This window comes from Protopterus annectens, chromosome 4.part1, assembly GCF_019279795.1.
Source record: "Protopterus annectens isolate FY-2018-M chromosome 4.part1, PAN1.0, whole genome shotgun sequence".
In the NCBI taxonomy this organism is placed as follows: Eukaryota; Metazoa; Chordata; order Ceratodontiformes; family Protopteridae; genus Protopterus; species Protopterus annectens.
In genome coordinates this window covers 774489410-774511237 of record NC_056734.1, presented here as the reverse complement: position 1 = coordinate 774511237, position 21828 = coordinate 774489410, and the positions used below count along the sequence as shown (strand labels likewise).

The 21828-nt window shown below is 38.0% G+C and overlaps 1 protein-coding gene across 1 annotated transcript in view; it reads left to right on the top strand.

The window, feature by feature from the left end:
- Positions 1–21828, top strand: part of ARHGEF26 (Rho guanine nucleotide exchange factor 26) — a 1375009-nt gene that overhangs the window by 955061 nt on the left and 398120 nt on the right. Inside the window, exon 11 of the mRNA XM_044070517.1 lies at positions 10912–11063. Coding sequence (XP_043926452.1) covers positions 10912–11063 — 152 coding nt within the window. The remainder of the gene's footprint in view (positions 1–10911; positions 11064–21828) is intronic.

The window sequence follows — 21828 nt, the reverse complement described above, 5'->3', positions numbered from 1 at the left end:
GACAGGGGAAAAGAGATGGAGGGGAAAGCTATCTGGGGAAGCACAGATTATACTCAATGAAAGATAGGAGGAATATGAGGCATGACAGGTACACTATCGTAAAGGGACACTGAGGCAAAAATCTCAAGAATAAATGTGGGTGGAGAGTAGGGTTCATAAATACAACAAAATGTTTTTTGTCTTGAGATATGGAAGTATTACTTTACAGAAGGGACAGGTGGCCATATGACATGGTTTTCCATAACTCACTTAACATTTATTAAAGTTGAGGTTGTCTGACCATGCATAGCCTGTCCATAACAGAAACTGAGGGAAAGCTTCATTAATAAAAACTAAATTAGACAGTAGGAATTAAAAGGAAAACAACAGACTATAAAGATGAGGTCCACTATCAAACTGCATACATCGGCACAGTTCTGTTAAATACAGACACGTGCCAAATTACTGACCCTCTTAGTGTAGTACAGCACAACATGGAAGCCTGCAATATCTGTATACAACTTTGCTCATAATCACTCAGACAGACAATGCATGTACAGAGAAATGTGAAGGAATTACACGATCAACATACAAATAGGTCTGTTTAAGAATATGTACAGATAATATTTATGACTCAAACAATTGGACAGATTGCTAACCTGTACTTGCAAGAGGTTCCATGTATGAGGAACATCATAATTACAGTCACCATCTCCACAAAACCAAAAATTCCTATGCTGTATAGGTTTGAAGCGAGGTTAATATCTTGCCATCCTGACTGGCAGGTACAATTAAAGATGTTTCCTCATTGACGTACTGCAATCTCTGTACAGTATGTGGTAAGCACGGTACACCTGACCACAGGTAATTCACTTTGAAACAGACAGTGACATGAGCTGAGATAATGTGAATTGATTGTGAAAATGAAAAGGTGCATCTGCAGCAGACCTTGCAATGTTATTACATTTTCTGCAAAATTAACAGAAAATATCAGGCTGATAACTGCAGATGACAGCACGTCCAAACTACAGATGAAGCAGGAGCATGGGTTTGTTATGCTATGATGGCACAGTAAGGTGCTCCTTATGTTCTGTGGACAATATTTACCTACAATTGAATCTTTTTTGGCAGACATATCATCACTACAAAAGAGCTGCTTGTCATGAGCGAGTCACTCACATTTAACTTTGTCCACATTGGAAAAGGTGCGTCATCCTGTAGAAAGAGAGAAATGAAATATCTATTCTATGAAAGGGACTAGGATTGAACAGCATGGCTCTGTATTTTGATGGATTTAGTACAAATCACTGCCAGACAGCCAGGTATGCAAATAATGTAAGGCCTTCTGCAAACTGTGCTGCACTTCACTTCTAGTGGTAACAGAGTGCAGAGTCATTTGTATAATTTAAGGGTTTAGCTATACCTCAGGAAGGCCACACCCAAATGGCCCACCTAGGAGTAAACACTGATTAACTCCTATATCCAAGAAAGTTAGGTTCTGTCACAAGAAAAGCCCGCCCCTGAGTAACTAGGTATGACTGGACTTTCAGCACAGAAATCACACAAGACCTCTGAAGTCAACATTTTTAAAAATTATTTTATCCAACAGAAGGGATATCAATTGTTTAGAGAGCCTTTGTAAAATCAAGAATCATGAAGTTACAGTATGATTTCTTACTGCAACCAGAACTGTGCTAAAACCATGGTTATTCTGACATCCACATAGTACATCAATCAGGAGGGAATAGAAGTGATCCATATCGATAAGAATCAAAATGGAAGAGGGCAACTTCCTCCAATAACTGTAACTGAGAGGTTGAAAGTAAACCTGACTTGTTCAAGAAGGAATGGCATGTTTACAGAGGAGAGAGACTTGACAGAGGGAAAAGTGATCATGTTGGGCAGGTTATATATAGTCAAACTATCACCTGCCAGCTTTAATGTTTCAAACATTATTAATAACTGTGAGAGATGCATACTTTGTTAACATGTGCATTAAAATCACAAACTCATTCTCAAAGCCATGTAAGTTAGTTCTTTTCATTATTACTCAGATATACTTGGATTCATAGCATGTCAGTAGTAAAAAGTGCTGAACTTCTTTTCAGCTTTAGAATAAACCTTGAGATTTAAGCAAAGTATTAGAAATAATTCCATTTGCAGGTTGTACTTTTCTGGGGAGAGAGTTAGGGTGGTAATGAGTGTAGTTGTCCTAAAACTAAAGTTAAATGTTTATACTGGATGCAAGGTATTTGATTTCTGGTTTTGGATGAAGGATAAGGTAGTGGAGACAGCTCAGTATATAATGCCTAAATGACAGAAGATAAAAGTGATACAAGTAATGTAGACATAACTTACACAGATGTTACTTGAAAAGATGGATGCATGTTTCTGGCTCATTCCTAGCAAATAAAGGAAGTTTTTTTTCTTAACTTCAGAATGAGATGCGTGAGGATACGTGGAACAGATATCTTACGAAGGGTGTGGGACTGATACAATACTGGCAGCAAACAATAGGGCTTAAATAAAGTAACAAATGGGTATTGACCATTTTGGAGATGCTGTTGATGGGTTGTGGTATTTAAAAGCTTCTGTGAGTTAAATTTTGCATAGGGAATGAATGAGTTCAAGCATGTTTAGAAGTACAAGTAGCTAGCTTGTTGAACAAATATGTACTACAATATACAGAACACTGTAACATTAGGAATTGATAACATACCAAGTAAGTTCTTAAGGTATTGACTTTTTTGGGTGGATTGTGTATTGGTGGAAGTTTTTAAATGTAAGGGATGAGGATAGCAAGGATGTGTTTTTTAATTGATTTATTTTCTCATAATAGCTATATGAGTGGACTGATAGAAAAATAATTTTTCATTGAAAAGACTTAGCAGAAATAAAGAAGTGATGTATTACATGTGCAGGTACAAGGAGTTGTGCAAAGTACAGATATCACTGCACACCAAGGGATGTAGTGAGTCATGAGCCCAAAGGGCTTGCTTTCCATACAAGCAAGCAATGTTCAATAGCAGCTGTCGATGCCTTTGTTACAGAGCTAAACAGTAAAGCCAAACACTAACAGCTTGGTAAGTCACACAATTCATTAGCAGAAGACAGATTATCTTGTCATAAAAGAAGTGATCAGTCAAGGAGCAGGTTTTTAAGGGAAGTATTCCTAGCCTTATCTAAAGCTGTAATTATGTACAGAGTGATTGGAATTGTAAAATACACAGTTAAAGGAATTAACTCAGGAAATGGCTCTGTAAAATATCAAATGAGAGTCCATGTGGGTGCCTTCAGATTGAGTAAAGTTACAGATACATGGCTATAGGATCTGTTTTTTAACATGGTAAAAAATGTTAAGACGAATATGAAAATGTAACATAAGCCATACTGTATTTTTTAAGACAATTTGGCCACCAAGGATCAGACAGTAACCAATGTAAATAAAAACACTTTTGAGCTAAAGAAAAAAGTCACATAAAACTTTTAAGAGCACTTTAATAAACTTTAGTGTAGCACTTTCTTCTATAACCAGTTAGACTTCAGAGCTAAAGTGCACTTCATCATCCAAAGCATTTAAATTTCCAAGCAATCAATTTAGTACAAAAAAGTCAGCTGACCAGTTTAAGTAGTACTTTGTCAGATTTAATACAAACTCTTCCCTGCCTTTGAAAAAAAATGTTATGCTACAATTATGACTACAGATATATATATATATATACAAAATATGAAATACACACATGCATATTATCTTGATCCATTAAAATCTTTTCTTAAAAATTACACACATCCACACACACACACACACACATAGATAAATAGCCCAAAAAACAATAAACCAATGGCAGGCGATCAGTTTTCCATCAGGGAGGGGGAAGAAACTGATTAGTACATCTGAAATAATTCAAAATGTTTTTTGCATACATACAATGTGTACATTTTAATTATAGTAGTATGAATATTACTAAGACACATTTTAGCGTGTTTGGGAAGGGATTCAGCTTTTCGTAGTTTAAGGACAACATTATGGATTCTCTAAGTGAACTAGTTATTTACTAGAAAATGTAATTTGGCTTATATTTATGCCAAGGAAGATCACACAAAGGGAATTTTACAAAATATAATATTTATAACCCTACACTGAACATTATTGTTAACAATTTTGAGAAAAATTGTGAAAATGATCTTCAATTATTTTGAAAGAAAGGCAACCCAGATATGTTTGCAACATAAGCCAGGATGAAAAAGTAAGGCTGCAGAGCCTTTCTTTCATAAAATGCTGGAGGGTCAGGAAACCAGATAAAGGTGGTGGCACAGTCATGATAGATTCCATTGACAATATACAGACAAAATGCTACAGGTGTTATATGACAACGATAAATACTGAATTGTGTCCAAAAATTAAATCAACATAGCATATACTAAGATTGACTCTCTTTTTAATACGACTCCCTAATGCAGGAGACTATTGCTAATGAGCAATACTGTTTTTTAAGTAAGGAGCACCCCAGAATTCCAACAATATTTGGAATTCCTGAAGTACAAAACAATAATACTGAACCCCTCCAGGACCAGTAGAAGCTGCACAAGGCTCTAAAACCTGATGATGATTTTCTACAATCTGCAGTTGAGGAAAGCATCATTACTGTCAAAACTAAAATTCAATTGAATGTACAGGACCCAGGTAAACAATATTTATATCTATTGCCCAAAATTCATAAATCTTTCAAAACACCTCCTGGTAGACCAATTGTTTCTGGAATTGGCTCACTTACAGAACCCCTGTCCGTTTTTTTGACTGAGTATTTAAAACCTTTATTACCACACATTAGGGCCAGATTAAAAGACACGACTGAATTTTTGCAAATAGTGTCTGATTCTCAATTGGAACCCGATTGGTTAATGTGTACATTGGATGTTAAATCACTCTACACCTGCATTCCCCATTGGGCTGGGTTGATGGCATTGGAGTTTGGGCTCAACAAAATCAACATCTACAGCCCAGGTTTTAACACTCTTCTAATTTGCATGGCTGAACATGTACTCACTAAAAATGTGTTTTATTTCCAAGACAAATGTTATTGGCAGATTCAGGGCACAGCCATGGGTGCATCTTTTGCTCCCATCTATGCTGATTTATACATGGGGTATGTAGAGGAACATATCATCTATAATGATTTACACAATTTGTACCTACCTGAGATTGACATTTGGCGATGCTACTTGGACGATTGTTGGCTTGTATGGGGAGGGGGCATTGAATATCTTGAGGAATTTGTTGATTATCTAAATTGTAACAAATGGGGGGGTAGAATTCACCGTAAGCTACAATGCTAATGACATTAACTTTCTTGATGTACACTTAGAGCGTAAACCGGATCACACCTTAAGAACTACGGTCTATAGGAAGTATCCCCAGTATAATAGTTTGTTACATGTCTCAGGTCTCCACCCTAAGCATATTATTAATAATATTCCCAAATCCCAGTTTCTCAGAATTAAGAGAATCGGTTCCTCACAGCAGGACCTTACTCATTGCCATCAGGATCTAACAAACAGGTTTTTGAATAGGGGGTACAGCCAACACAATGTAAAATCAGCATTATTATGGGCTCATAACCAACCAAGGGACAGCCTCCTGACATATAAAGATAAATATACCAGGAGTAACCAGGATATTCTCAGGTTGGTTACCACCTTTGGTAGGAACACTGGGCATCTCATTGGGATTATTGACAAACATTGGAACATACTTAAAACTAACACACGATTGGATGATTGGTTGGGTGATAGATGTCAGTTTTCATACCCAAAGGGGAAAACACTAGGCTCCCATTTCTCACACTATAAAAAGATTATGTGTCAGGAGGTTATCTATCACCAAACGACTTTGTCAGGGGAGAAACTAGTTGGGTGTTACCCCTGTGGACGCTGTTCCTTTTGCAAATATATCTTTAAGACCAAGAACTTCACTAGCAAGAACACAGGTAAACTATTTGACATCTGTTGCTTTGCCAATTGTGGAACGGATTGGGTCATTTATTTAGCCACATGTACCTGTCAAGCATTTTACATTGGACAAACATCCAGACAGTTTAGATTCCGGATGTCGGAACATTTAGGGGTCATCAGGAATGCCAGAATGACCAATGCCTTATACAAACATAGCTTGATTCATAATACAGCCAAATTTTCATTTACTATCATTGATAGAATATTGGGAAACAAATCCTTTAAACAGGGTGGCATAACCTACTAAATATTAAGGAAAAGAAATAGATTGTCAAATTGGGTTGTCTTTTTCCACCAGGTTTAAACGACAAATTATAATATTTTTATTTGTCTACAGTAGGTTTTTGCTTCAGACTTTTTGAGTGTAATATTGCAATATATATTTTCATTACATTTTGTTTGCTTTTTATGCACATTCTTTTATTTTTCACATTATTATTGTATATAATGGTTTTGCACTATTCCTTAATCATGTTTTCTTGACAGGAAATGATGTCATTGTTGCTTTACTGGACTACATATAAATGCAGTTTTTGTGCTGCCAACCATGTTAAACCACTGAGGAAAGCTATATGCTGAAACCGGTCTGGTTATAATAAACACCTTCTGCTTCAATTTTCCTGGTGCTGGCTGTTTTGTCTTCATACAAGTTTCTCTGGCCTGTACATCTACCGTACTTGCTAGCTCTTCGCTTGCTTCCTACTATTGCTAATGAGCAATACTGTTTTTTAAGTAAGAAGCACCCCAGAATTCCAACAATATTTGGAATTCCTGAAGTACAAAACAATAATACTGAACCCCTCCAGGACCAATAGAAGCTGCACAAGGCTCTAAAACCTATCCTTTAAAGGTCTTTATTGATAGGGGTTTAAAACCTTTTTGGTCACATACTAAAAAACTCTTAAACTGCACTACAGTTAATTCATGGAACTAAAATCTTTCACCTTTTAGTCATTGATGTCATAGACCTGTTTTCTTGTATACCTCATAAAGAAGGGTTATACATGTTCCATGAAATATTATGCCAATGTGGCTTTGCAAGGTTTTTTTTTTTTTTTTTTTTTGTTTTTTGTTTTTTTTAAATCTTATGGAATTAGTTTTGGAAAATATTTTTTGTTTTTTGAAGAGGAGTTGTGTAGACAAATTAAAGATGTAGAGATTGGGGCAGAGTGTGCCCATCTATTTGCAAATGTGGTAATGCTGAAATGAGAGTTAGATTTTGTTTCTGATTATAATGATTGATGGACTAATTATTTAAATTTTTTGGAAGACATCTGTATTTCGTTCCACTGTATATTTCTTACAGTTTACTTTACCTGTAGTGGTGATAAAGTCAGTTTTTTGGATGTTACTTTGGTAAAGAAAAACATGTGTTATTTCTCTAATATTTATAGGAAGCCCACTTTTTCAAGTTCATACATACATTTCAGTAGCAACCATCCCTTAAAGCAAAAGCAAGGTCTGGTCAAGTGGCAAATTGTATGATTATTAAGAATGATATCGAACGATGAAATGTTTAAAAGAGAAGTACACACCCTGGTTTATATGTTTATTGAGAGGAGTTATCTGAAAAAGCTGATAGAAAAATTTATTTCAGAAGTGAGTGATGGAAGGTTGGATATATTTGGACCACTTTTAGATTCAGAAATAATTGTCAGAGAGGTGATGACCTTGCTGCAGATACTCAGTGCCTTCAAACCAGTGTCAAAAAAGGTCTCTTTCAGGTGTCAGTGGACAATACTAAAATAATGGGAGGTATATCTTCATACCCTTAGTGTAAGCTGGTCTTAAGTGCCTTGGAGAAAAAAAATGCAGTCCCAGATGACACTAAAGTGGCTCTGCATCCCACCTAATCTGAATTTAGTGGCACAACACCAAGGGTATGCTACACAGAGATATTTTCTTTAGCTGGTACACAAGTGTGGTGTCCCCGAAGTAGAGCTATTTGAACAACAGACTGTGACAAGCCTCCTCTGGACCAATAATCAATAAGTCTCAATCCTCACCACTGGTACCAGTGGGGGACATTCACTGAGAGGGTGACAAGTGCACACACAATATTTTCAGATACAGCTCTCTGCCTAAAGTGCAATTACTCTTAAGAGCACACAGATTCCACAGTCAGTCCAGGACTGGTCGTTCCCTCTTTCTCCAGGTCCCCAATAAGACTCCCCACTGGCAGAGCTGTAGAGTTAAGATCTCAGCTGAGTGACCAGCTAAGACGTCCATCACCCTCTTTGTCTAACCAGTGCTTCATGTCCCTGCCCAAGTAACTGACACACACACTCCAAGGTTTGATTTATACACATACACACACACACACACACTTGGGAAAGGCTGACACAGCATTACTAGGTATGCCCCCTTCTGCCAAAGCTATAAGGTAGTTGCCACTGCCACCAGTCAACTCCTTAGCTACTTTAAGCCCCTTAGGATGTCCTGTCTTACTGTGTAATATTAATACAAGTGGTAGTTTAACCAAGAGTGAGGCTATTAAGAGTGGCCCACACAGTGTCACCAAATAAATATGCAAGTACTCTCAAGACTTAAATATCTCTGCACAGATCAGCCACAAGGAAAGGTTTAAATATATTTAATAATAAATAATAAAAGAAGAAAACAATACTAAGTATATATATTCACAGTGACACGAGAGCTCAAAACCACAGGAAATATTTAAAACAACATTGCAGGACAGTCTCAAATAAATAAAGAAAAATATCTAAACAAAGCTTTGCTATACTCCTGACTGAATCTAAGAGAATTATTATAATCTAAGAACTTACTAATAGAGCAAGGCAGATGTGATGAATGGATCTTCTAGTTGGTGTCAGATCCAAGACAGAATACTCTGAGACTTCTCAAATTAATATCTCAAATATTATTGCGGGATAACTTGCAGAATGACATAATTTCTTATCATCTGTCTGCTATTTTCCAGGCTAAATAGTTACTGATGAAGCTGGCATTATTTAGCATATATCTGTAAAAATATGCAGACAAGGGCTTCTCCTCAGATCTCTGGCAGATGCTGGAAATCATAAAACAATTGCATTCCTTCATGCTTTCAAGACTGATAATTACTTCACCCTAAAGGCAATACAGAAAGTTTCCTAGTAAAAACATTGTGTGTCTTGCTGTATTGAAAACTGGAAGATACCATCTTTTATGGCATAGCCATAAAGTAATTTAATTTCAGGTATTTTTCTGAAGTTAACCTCCTATATTCCATTTTTCACTGTTAAAATATATACATTTAAGTAGTTACAGTATTGTATGTACATTTCTGTTCTCTTCCAGTAGAACACACTGTGGCTACATTTCAAACAGCACTCTGCAAATACCCTTTTCAACATATGCATCTGTGCAAGAAATGTGATATACACGACATACATTTGTAACAAAAGCATCTTGTAAAAATCATTTCGATGTTCACCAATGACATGATTATTTACAAAGTTCCAGTATCTCCTTCCTTCACACAGACCAAGAACATGTGCTCAAGATCACCATACAATGACATTTTAAAAGTCAGTATCTTCTGTTTCAAATGGACAGATCCTTTCCTGTATGCATCTCCTTCAATTACTCTACTAACCAGGGTGACCCTGAAAGTATGAAAATACAAGGGGAGAAGGAAGTTTTGTTAGAACCATTTTGGCCTAGGCAGCCCTGGCTCTCCCTCCTCATGGAAATTTCCAGGAGAAAAAAATCACATGCTGCTCCAATAGGTAGACTGACGATCTTAAAACAAGGAAGTCCTCATAAACCCTAACATGAAGACCTAGCAGCTCATATCTTTAATTTGACTCTCTTGTTCTTCAGGTACTAATATACTGAGAACATGCTTAACATACGTAAGAAGACTAGGAAGCCTACCAGTAGGAAATTCTACTTATCTAAATGGAAGAGAATTTCCCTCTGGTGCTACAGAAGTAATCAGGACCCCTGCAAAATTCCAGTGTCTCTGATCTTGCAAGTGACCACTTTAATAGAATGTCAGTCTATTAACATGCTTCTTTTGATCATTTTACCTTGGATCTTCAGTTAACATGTCTGCATCCTTCTAAGCTCTTCCTAATTTCCCTGCATCAGGGAAGAGCCTGCTTTGTGCCAGGTTGTAGAACTCTGGGGTTTGGCTAATCAGAAGGACATCAACATCAAGTAATTTCGATATGTCATGAATATTTTGTCAACAGCAAATCCGCTCTTAACATCTACTGTTATGGTTAATGTATGTATACAGCTGTAATTTACTATTGTCTGCTTTTTAATCAGTTTGTAAAAGTGGTATAAACATTAAAGTTAAGCTTCAGCCTGAGGTTCATTTATTAGATAACTCTAATAGCTGCACCAGTAATCCATACTCTTGTGAAGCTTTTTGAACATGAGAAGAGTATTTCTTTTGACTGCATAGTGAAAGATCCAAGTAACTTCTTACCCAGAGAAAGAAGTCAAGTGAAAAAGAATACATCCTTGTGCATCTTTGCTTTCTTCTCTTTTTGTGTGTCCTTTTTATATTTAAAACAAAATAAAATAAACAGTACACACTCCTGCCAAAGGTGACTCACCGACAACAAAAATCAAGGCTTAAAAACAAAGGTGAGTTGCTTTTTATATGGATTTGATGAAGCGGTAACCCCACGAAAGCACTCATCCTTTTGTAATAAAGAAGTGTTTTAGGACATTTTTTGGCTTTTTCTCAGCTTTGTTGGTGTGCTCACATCTTGTTTTTAAGCCTCCTTTTTATACTTGTCTGATATTTTAATACATTTTTATTACACAATACAAAATGTTATATTTTTTTCTGCTTATTACTTGAATCCCTAGATTTATTGTTCATATGCATGGATAGTTGTACCTGATGATACATTTTGTGAAATCATTTATTTGGATGAACTTCTCCTTTAAATGTTGCAGCCATTTCCTCTGGTTTCCTCATCACGATGGTTAATAAAGCGGGGAGAACTAACTGCATTTGTTGAAGAAACTGGAATATTTAAACGCACCACCAAATCACAGGTCTACTTATTCCTGTTCAATGATGTGCTGATCATCACAAAAAAGAAAAGGTAGGAGCAGAGCATACCTTTCTGAATTAGTAATGTTTTAACAGAATGCAAAAAATGGAGCTGTGAACATTTATTGGGATCGGTAGCACTGATTTTATTTGACTCGAGAGAGAAAAAACTGCAGTTGTGTGTGTGTGTGTGTGTGTGTGTGTGTGTGTGTGTGTGTGTGTGTGTGTGTGTGTGTGTGTGTGTGTGCGAGCGAGCATGTGTATATGCATATTGTTTTAATTTGTTAGCATTTATATTTTTCAGAAAATAATAGTTATTGGCTGGGTAACTTAACTGATCCATTGCTGACCACTTCCAGTCTGCATGAGCTGTAGCCACAAGAATAAATAAGTACATATATATAAACAGCTTAGATTAGGCAGTTCGGCAAGCATGGTTTCAAAAGGTGGAATGAAATCAGGCTGTGATGGCAAAGTATGCACGCTTGAGGAAAACAGGGAAATGCAACTGACAGGAACCTAAGCTAAGGAATGAAAACCAAACCACTGGTACCCACGGAAGATTAATGTAACATCTAAGTATATGATATTCGTACTCTGGCTGCCTTTTACATTATAAAAATGGTGCTACTACTTAAAGCACCAACACCTAGCAGGGAAAGCATTGCTGTGAAATAATGAACCACCTGGGATGTGATTCCTTCATACCTATGAATTGTGTGTTGTTTTCCCACTAACACGCACCCTGTTTGGTATTATTGCTGTTTTACAATGAGTGCTGCCAAAAAGAAAAATTGACTTTGAAATTGTTACTCAGAAATTGCTTCCTAGATGGTTTACTGTGTAAGATATTTACTCTGCTAGGAGTCGTATAGAATGAAAATGACTAATTGTATATAGTGTTGTCCTCACAGAAAAACTGCTGAAGCCAACAGTAGCAGTTTCTGCAATCACAGGAAATGCAGTTCAGAGACATGTTAACTGCAATGAGGAAACACCTCATTATCAGCTAGTTCTGTGTGTCTGAATCATGCAGTGTTAGCGCTATTGCTAAACTGCACTTTCCTTCTCCCAGACATGCACACATTCGACACACACACACACACACACACACTCAGCACTTACCTGTGATCTCACCCATTTTAAGTAATTGATGAATATGAACTTTCAGCTAAGTTAACTTACACAGCTGAGCAATTATCTGAATTGCATGGGTTTATCACTGCCTTATTACTGGCATTTCTGAGGAAAGCACATGAGTAATTAGCATAGCCCCCTCCCACAGAATGCCAAATTAGCATGTAGCTTGGCACAGCAGACAGTCCACTATGATAATTCTACAAACTACATAGAATCACTGTTGAGGGACCTGCCTTTGAATCAGAAAGGGCTACTTCCAATAGGAAAACAGATGAATTGAGACTTAACTATGTCTACCATCTGTCAACAGTTTCACACAATGTCAGACTATTGCCTCATATCTTTGATAGGGAGTAGAGGTGGCGAAGGTGGATAAGTTTAAATGCTTGGGATCAACAGTTCAGAGTAATGGTGAGTGTGGAAGAGAGGTGAAGAAGAGAGTACAGGCAGGATGGAATGGGTGGAGAAGAGTGTTAGGAGTGATTTGTGACAGACGAGTACCAGTAAGAGTGAAAGGGAAGGTCTACAAGAGGGTAGTGAGACCAGCTATGTTATATGGGTTGGAGACAGTGGCATTGACAAAAAGGCAGGAGTCAGAGCTGGACGTGGCAGAGTTAAAAGATGTTAAGATTTGCACTGGGTGTGACAAGGGTGGACAGGATTAGGAACAAGTATATTAGAGCATCCGCCCAGGTTTGAAGGTTTAGAGACAAAGCCAGAGAGGCAAGATTACGTTGGTTTGGACATGTGCTGAGGCGAGATGCAGAGTATATTGGGAAAAAGATGCTAAGGATGAAGCTGCCAGGTAACAGGAAAAGAGGAAGGCCTAAGATAAGGTTTATGGATGTGGTGAGAGAGGACATGCAGGTGGTTGGTGTGACAGAGCAAGATGAGAGGATAGGAAGAAATGGAAACGGATGATCCGCTGTGGCGACCCTTAACGGGAGAAGCCGAAAGAAGAAGCCGCCTCCTATCTTTGGTCTGTTCCTCACATAAAATTTCGTTTTTTCTGGCAAATCATTGAGGACAGTAAAATTTGTGGTTTTCTGGCAAGTCATTAAGGACTGAAGTCCCTAAGTAATAACTGACATTTGAGTTTCAGAAATCATATCCTTCAGAAAAATGCATGCTTATCCAAAATATGCTATTCTACCAACTTTCTAAGTTTATAAAAGCAGTATTTAAAATCTCACAAATTTTGGGCTTTGTCCCCACATTATTTTTAGCTTTGTCAAGAATTCTTGTGCTACGAAGTTGAGTGGTATGGATTTGCCACTGGCGGTAGGCCTTTCTTAATCCTAGGGATAGTTTGTACCCCATTTTGTCCTGTAATATTACAATGTCATCACAGAGCTCTATATATATTATTTATTAGTGTGAATGTGGCAGATGGTTTTTAAAGAAGCTAATATAAGAATGAAATGTGTATCTTTGATGTAGTTCACAGATACATTCACTTTGGGTCTTATTTGCCCATGTTGCTATATTTTGCAGGTTTTTCTCACTGCATAAGTCATTGTAGACTACTTTGTCGTGCATACCAATTTATGTTATAATTTAAGTAATTTTGAGACAGTTCAACATTTATTAAAGAATGCTAGACTGCTGGCATGGATTCAGAAATCTGGCTAATTGCAATTTACTGCCATGAAATGTCAGAATGTAGTTCTCCCAGTGTCTAGATGACAAACTAAGAGATGCTTTTTTACATCACGAGGATCATTTTTTTTAACTGCTTGCACTGGAAGGAGATATCTGATGACCAGGAAATTGTAAAAAATTGCAAAAAAAAAAAAGAAAAAATACACGACTCTTCCTAGCAGAAAATGGTTGTATTAAAAGAAACTAAAAAATGTACATAAAATTAGGTGCTTGCAATTAGTTTGAGTATATGGTATGAAAAATGTTTGAGAAATAATGGTTTTGAGTATTTCTATTGAAGGAACATTTTATGCTAATGGTCCAGAAGCCGATTTTGAAGTATGTAAAAGTAGCAGTTTGTACATGTTGTATATACTCACACAGATGCAGGCTCATCGTCTTTTAAATTTCTAGTTTTTGTCAGTAGCCAATAATAAATTAATTGCAGAGCTGTCTCATAGACAAAGTGGATCTGACGTAAGGGAAAAGATAACAGCTTTTGGTCAGTCTGAATTGGGAAGGAGGTGACGCATGGTGGCTACAGGTTAAGATAATATCTGCAAGGATGAGGTCAAGAAACTTTGTTTTTCTAATGAGGAAGTAGACACTTCTGTCCAGCAGATTAGCAATAACAAACTTTAGAAACTGTTGTGCTTATTTGTTAATAGGTAATAAACGGGTATAGGTTTAATAGCTATCGACTACTGCTTTTTAAGTATATATAATGGTTAAAAATGGTCATTGATGGGGAAGTATAATTAGCAATAATTTGATAGTCTTGTTGCACTTCACCAGGACTTCCAGGAATTCTAGGCTAGTATCATATTGGGTGTGGTTTGAGATAATAAGATTCTAAACAAGTACATATGTAGCACACAGGTTATTGAAGAAAGATAGGTGCTAAACTCAGAGAGGGACACAGTTTAGTAACTAGCCAAACATGTACATGGCCAAGGGTGAGGAAGACCTCAGGACTGGGCCCTTATACTCCTCTTACTGAACAGTGATATGTTAATATAAGTTGCATTGGAATTTTCTTCTTGAGTATCTACAGAAGACAGAGTCTGCTAAAAAGACATCATGTGGGAAGCTAATATTGTTGCCAAAATGCTGAAACTCAAAAAACAAAGGAGCAGGCTTTCTGTAGTAAAGCAGGCCAGCCTATCAGCTACTGCCTCCAATGTTGACATATGCAAGATTCCCTTGGAATGATGCCCATGAATCAGAGAGATGTCAATGTCAAAACATTCTCTGTGGCATATCGTCTACTCAGAGGCGATTTCTGCTTAACATACAAGGCCATGTCAAACCCTGAGCTGTTGGGCATGCTCCACTTAAAGAAATTCCAATCCCTCAGAGCCACACGCTCCAGGGATCTAAACCTTGTCATCACAATGAACAAAACATGCTGGAGGGATAGGTTCCTGACCCAGAGACTCCCCATACTCTGGAATAGGCTGCCCATACATGTCAAGCAGAGAGCCTCCTTGGCCCTCTCCAAAAGGAACCTTGATGATTGGATGGGAGATAGGAAATTCACCCTAGGGATCACGTCAGTCACCCTGCTAGACAGGGGTCCAGGGAAGTAAATATTGTGGGTAGAAATATCCAGGCAATTGTTATGGCTAGGCTTGTATATCTGGATAGCCTAGCACCAGCCTATGAACATTTTTATCTTTTACGGATTATCTCTCTGAAGTTGGACATTGTTCTGAGAGATGGTAAGATACTGCTGAAAAGTCATGTCTTCTGCCTTGGACACACACTCAGTGAGGGTTCAAGCATGTCTGTCTGCATATTTCTGTGAGTGGAATGTCTAAGGTCACTCATCTATGTGGAAACTACAAGGTCATGTTTATGTCTGGGTTAACACTGTTGTGGCCCTTTTTCAAATCATGGATCCTAGCATAGGAAAGAGAGAGGCAGAGAGTGAATGAGAGAGAGAGAGAGAAAACACTAGCCATGTTGATAGCCAGTGTGGAGAGAGAGGCACCACTGAGAATCAAAATAACCAAAAACTTTACTGTGGATGTCTACATTCTCTAAAGACCCAATGAATGTAGGCTCATATACAAGGTTGACTCTTCCTGAGTGGAGAGGGTGCAAGTGTAATGATAGGTGTGGAATGCTGCTTAAGTTGATGAGGATTATCAATACTGTGACTAGGAGGCTTAAGTAATTATTTCTTTAAAACTACAACATAAGTTGGTTTAGGGATGTGTTGTTGTGAAGTGATGGTCTTTTACATATTAGACATAAATGAATTGCTTTACTTAAGCCTCTTTTTAGCAAATATTGCTTAAAACAAACAGTAGACAACACAGCTGTTGTACTTTCCATGGGTTGATTTGTATTGTCAAAATCACATTTCTTTGTTGAATCTGTGTGCATTTCTCTCTTCGGTTTCTTTCTTGATTCTCACTAATAAATATCAAGATGTTATCGGTGTTCATTTGTAACCACTACTGCTTGTATTTTTAAAGCATGCACATCTCTATCCACAGGCTGTTATCAGTTGAATAATGAACTTGCTGCATATCCATAAATAAGACCGGACTAAGGCCACCCATTCTAGGGACCTAAATGTGGCCTGCAACTTAAGTAGGACATACTGGAGGGGACAGATTTATCTCCCAGTGACTGCTGCATCCTTGGAATAGGCTACCTATTCATGAGAAACAGAGAAACCTCTATGACACTGTTCAAAAGGAACCTGGATGAGTGGATGGGGTACCATAAATTCCTACCCGGAATAGAGGCCACAACCCTCATGGACATGGACAGTCATTACTAAATGCAATCTTGGGTATTTAACTAACATTTATATGGTATTACAAAGGGGTAAAATGGCTAGGCTTGAAATGGCCTCTGGGTCGATAGCCTAGTAATCTCCTTTAATCCTATGTGCTTATATGTGTATATAGATAGATATGCATATACATACACACACACACACACACACATATACATATATATATATATATATATATATATATATATATATATATATATCTTTGCATAACCTTGTTATATATGTTGTTGTTTTTCGGCTTTTCCCGGTTAGAGGTCGCCACAACGGAACTTCGGTCCGCTAATGATTGGCAGTAGAGTGTCTCGGTGCTGAGTTGCCAGCTCGACGCACAACCTTCAACAAAGGCACGCCCATTCATGCATGTCTTTCGGAATGCAACTCGACCCGTGGGGAGGACATGCAGACTCCACACAGAAGGCACTCCCTGCATACTAGCTGAGAATCGAATGGGAGAACCTCTTGCTGTGAGGCAACAACGCATAACCTTGTTATATATATGTACAGCCTTAATAGTAGCTCTTAGTATATCAGGGTATATTCTTGCCTACTGTCATTTAAAAACCTGCCTTCTTTTATTATACATTATCTATACTTTTTCTCAATAGCAAGTTAGGCCAGGAGTTTCACAATATTTTACTGCAGCAGCTTCTCTCTCTTTTTTCCTGTAACTAGCTTTACACCATAAGCAGTATATGTTGCTCTGCATTGTGTCCTTAAATCATTTAGATGCCTTTATGTTCTCATATGTTATTCATACTTATCTGTTTAGTCTGTGAAATCTAAATTGCTGTATAGAGTCAAACAAATTGAGCAAGATTAATTCATATGGTTCACACTGTGCATCACTGCTCAAAAAGACATTCGTAGAAAAGATGAGTCAGAAAAAGCTGAGCAGAAGGTCTACATAAATGAAATGATACATTACTGTATGCCCAGCAAGCAGATTATTTTATTTATTTTTCAGCAGAGGCCCGGGGAGAAAAGCTCCACAAAGAAAAATTACAGCTACATTTAATTATTTAGACATGATCAGTATACACACAAATTACAAAAGACATGTTTTTACAGTGGTATGCGGCACATCAACAGTTACAGTGGAGAGAACAAATAAAAAAATATTAATTTAAAAATAAAGGTAATTAATAGATTTGTGGTGTACAGCTGAAATTTGGAACATAGGTAGAATACATACATAGTACACAGGTACAGTACATACATTGTAGATTAGTCAGTGTTTGTGAGTAAGATTGAAAACTGTTATCAAGTACTCTAGATTTAGTATGTGTATACCTTATCCACTTTCACTAGCCTGGGGAGCAATCATGGCACTGCCAACTTTGCTTGAGATGTTGCCTGATGAGGTCTTTAAAGGAGGCTTTGGATGATGTGTTTTGAATGCTAGTGGGGACAGAGTTCCATTTTTTAGCCACTGAACTACTATATAGCACTTCTCCAAAGCTATTGTAGCTGTTGGTGACTTCTAGTAGTAGTTTGCTTGATGATCTAAGAGGCCTTTTGGCTGAGTGATGTTGTACTAGGTTTTTGAGGGCAGGACACTTATTGGGGAGGTAATAGATAGAATGACAGAGGCAGAGCTGATTGTAGGTTAGGAGGTTGTGCAGTTCAAGCCAGTGGAGCTGTCTCAAAGCAGTACAGTGATGAGTTATATATGAGCAATTTGCAGCAAAGTGGGCAATTCTGTTATAGCAGACTTCCATTTTGCTTAGTTCAGTTTTGCTGAGATTAGTCAGAATGGAAAATGCATAGAGTAGGGTGGATAGAAGTTGGGAGCAAGCAATGGCTGATCTTGTGTTGTTGGTAAGAAATGGTTTGATATAAGGTAGAGTGATCCCAGTTTGGCATGTACTTTTTTAATAGTTAAGTTGAGATGACTATAAAATTTTAGGTGGGAGTTTATGGTTATTCCCAATAGCTTAGCCTGTGCCACTGGAGCGATTGGAGTAGCATTTGTAGAGTAGATAGTGAATTGACTGTTATCAGTGTTTTTGTTAGAACTGGTTATAATCATAAGCTGAGTTTTCTTTGGATTGAGGATAAGTTGGGCAGTTTTCAACTACAGAGAATGCTAGTTGAGTTGTTTGCAGGAGGGTGGGAATGTTTTGTGCAGCACAGATTAAGGTAGTGTCATCTGCATACTGAATGATAGATGCATGCTGTGTGGAGGTATGGACGTCATTTGTGAAGACTGTGAATAGTAGTGGTCCTAAGCTAGAACCCTGTGGGACTCCTGTAGTTATGGGCAGCTGAGGAGAGAGAAAATGTTCCCATTTCACAACTTGGTACCTGTCAGTTAAGTAGCTTTGGAACCAGGTAAGAGTGGAATTTGATAGGTGATATTGGTTTAGTTTGTTTAGCAGGATTTGGTGTGAGACTGTGTCAAATGCTTTGGACATATCCAAAAAAAGAGATGACACCTGTAGGCCTTCATTTTTGAGACTGTTTACTATATCTGTGATGCAGAGGAGGGCTGTAGTGGTACTATGGGCAGGTCTGAAACCATGCTGAGTAGGTGACAGGATGTTGCTGTCTAGGAGATAGTTTAGCATCTGGGTATGGATGCATTTGTCTAGGATTATGGCCAGGAGGGAGAGTAAAGCAATGGGCCTGTAGTTATTAGGTTCAGTGGAGGTCCCGCCTTTATGTATGGGTGTAACATAGGATATTTTCCAGAGTTTGGGCACATAGTTTTCAACAATTGATCTGTTTATGAGAATGGAGATTGGGATAGCAATAGCATCTGCTGTGAGTTTCAAGAAATAGCTGGGGAGTAGGTCGGCTGCTGTTGATGAGGTTTTTAGTTTGGAGAGCATGCTTTTGATTGAAGTGGTGGAAACTGTTTTGAGGGTAAAGCTTGTGTTAGTGTTATTTGTCTTGGGGGGGATAGTGAGGAAGGAACTGTCCTGTGATACTAAGGATAGAATTGAGTTCACAAAGTGGGAGTTGAATTGTGTTTCGATGGTAACTTTAGTGTCAGGGGTGGTTGGTTTGGGGGTAGCCTTTTGGGTGGATTTTAGTAGCTGGTTTATATTTTTCCAAAATTTTTGGGGGTTGTGTTGGTATTTAGTTTGTAATGTTGTGTAGTAGGATTTTTTGTCCAGCCTAATGCATTTTGTTGCACGGTTGCACAGTTCTTGGTACTTACTTAGGCTTTGTGTTTCTTTGTTTTTTTGATAGTAAAGCCAGGCAGTGTCTCTGGACTTGAGGATTTGTTTGGTTTCTTTACTGAGCCAGGGGTTTGTAGAGGTTCTAACCTTGATTTTGCACAATGGAGTGACAGTGTCTAGGTGTTGTAGAAATGTTTGTTGAAATATGCTACAGCCTGGTCAAGTGGGAGGGTTTTTAGGGGGGGGGGATCCAGTCACAGTAAAAGAGTAGAGTGTTGAGGACCTCAAAAGATAATTTTTTTGTGTTTCTAGTAGATATATAGTTTGTGGTTTTGCATATGCTTGTTCTGCTACATATAAAGTATATTATGTTGTGGTCACTTAAGGTGTCTGGGAGACTGCCTGTGTGAGGGTACAATGTGGGGCTGTTAGTTAGGATCCAGTCAAGGATGGATTCCCTTTTAGATTTTTTATCACATCTAGTTGGAATTTGGACTAGCTGCTGGTAGCCATGGAGATTTATTAGATTACTTGGTGGTTCTGATATACAGATGAACCAATCTAGGTTGAAGTCCCCCAGAATAAGGGTTTCTTGTGAGTATGTGGAAGAACACCAGGATAAGAAGTCTTCAAGGGTAGCAGGTGTATTATCAGGTGGAATATAGATCACAATTGTGGTGATGACCTTTTTAGGGTGAAGTTGAAGTTGTGAGATAAGTATGTCCCAGTTATTGGGGGAGGAGTAGGAGTTTGGTAATTGATGGACAGTTAAGTTGGACTTGTACAGTAAGGCAGTTCCACCCACTTTATGAAGTGGTCTGCCTTGTCTAATGATATTGTAGCCGGTAGGGAGAACTTCTGAGTTAGCTATGTTTTTATTTAGACAGGTTTCTGTTAAAGCAAGTATGTCTGGGGAGTAGTGAGCTATTGTCGCCTGGAGTTCAGGTATTTTATTTTTGATACTTCTAATATTAATATTTAGCATTAAAAGATGGTTGGTTTTGCTGCTGTTGTTGATTTGCCCAGGGATGAAGAAAGTGGGGGTGTTATGTTCTAACATTTGTGTTGGAGCAGTTTGTGTTGGACAGGATGGATTTGGGACTGGGATGGGTTGGATATCCCCACATATGGTGAGCCTGGTGTTAAAATGGTGATACAGATGTTGGAGTTTGGTGAGGAGTGTGAGAAAGTATTGTGTTTTTTTGAAGTAGGAATGAGAGCATATGTGTTTAGCTCTGAATTGGTCCATTATGTAGTTCGTGAACAATTGTGGGCAGATATTATTATAATGTGTGGTGTCTGTATATGAGAGTGCATAATATAGTGTTGTGCTACTAAGTTTAGGGATATTGCAGAGTGATAACTTGTAGTGTTGTAAAGAATTATGAGAAGACAGACTAAACTTAGTTGTGTGATAGTCATGGTTATAAAGTTTAAGTTGGTTCTAGGTGGGGGGTCTGAATAGGAATTATAGGGTTGCACTATATGTGGATGGGGAAGTAGTGTGGGTGATGTAAAAAAAAATGCCTAGTGGGAATGAGAGTGATTGGGAGTATTTTGTGTGGAGCAAGTTGGTGTGGTATAATGTAATATGACTTGAGGAGCTGTGATTGGCGGAGGTGATGTGAGGGTGAGCTGTGGGTGTGGCTGTGTAAATGTAGAAGTAGTGGGGGCAGGAGGGAATAGGGGGCAGGGGAGCGGAGAGAGCCCGAGCATTAGTGAGGGTGAACAGAGCGGGACAGAGCCCACCAAGACAAGAGAAAAAAGTAAGTATTACTTTACAAATCTGAACACTTTAAACAAATTCCTGAAGTCTAATGGCTTGCCAGCAAGCAGAATGTAATTGCTGAAGAGCACTTGTGTTCTGGTGGGAGACTAGAAATTTAAAGATGGCTCCATGCTCAGCAGGATTCTAATATAGACTTAGTAGCCGAATCAGTAGCAGAGACAACTGTAGTGCTTAATCAGTAAGTACTGTTTCTAACTCCAACACTAAGTCAGATGATGTGCATATATATGCAAATGAGGTGCATAGCATCATGAGCTATAACTAAGTTCATTGGCAGTTATCTTGTGTGTACTACAGCTGTTTAGATAAA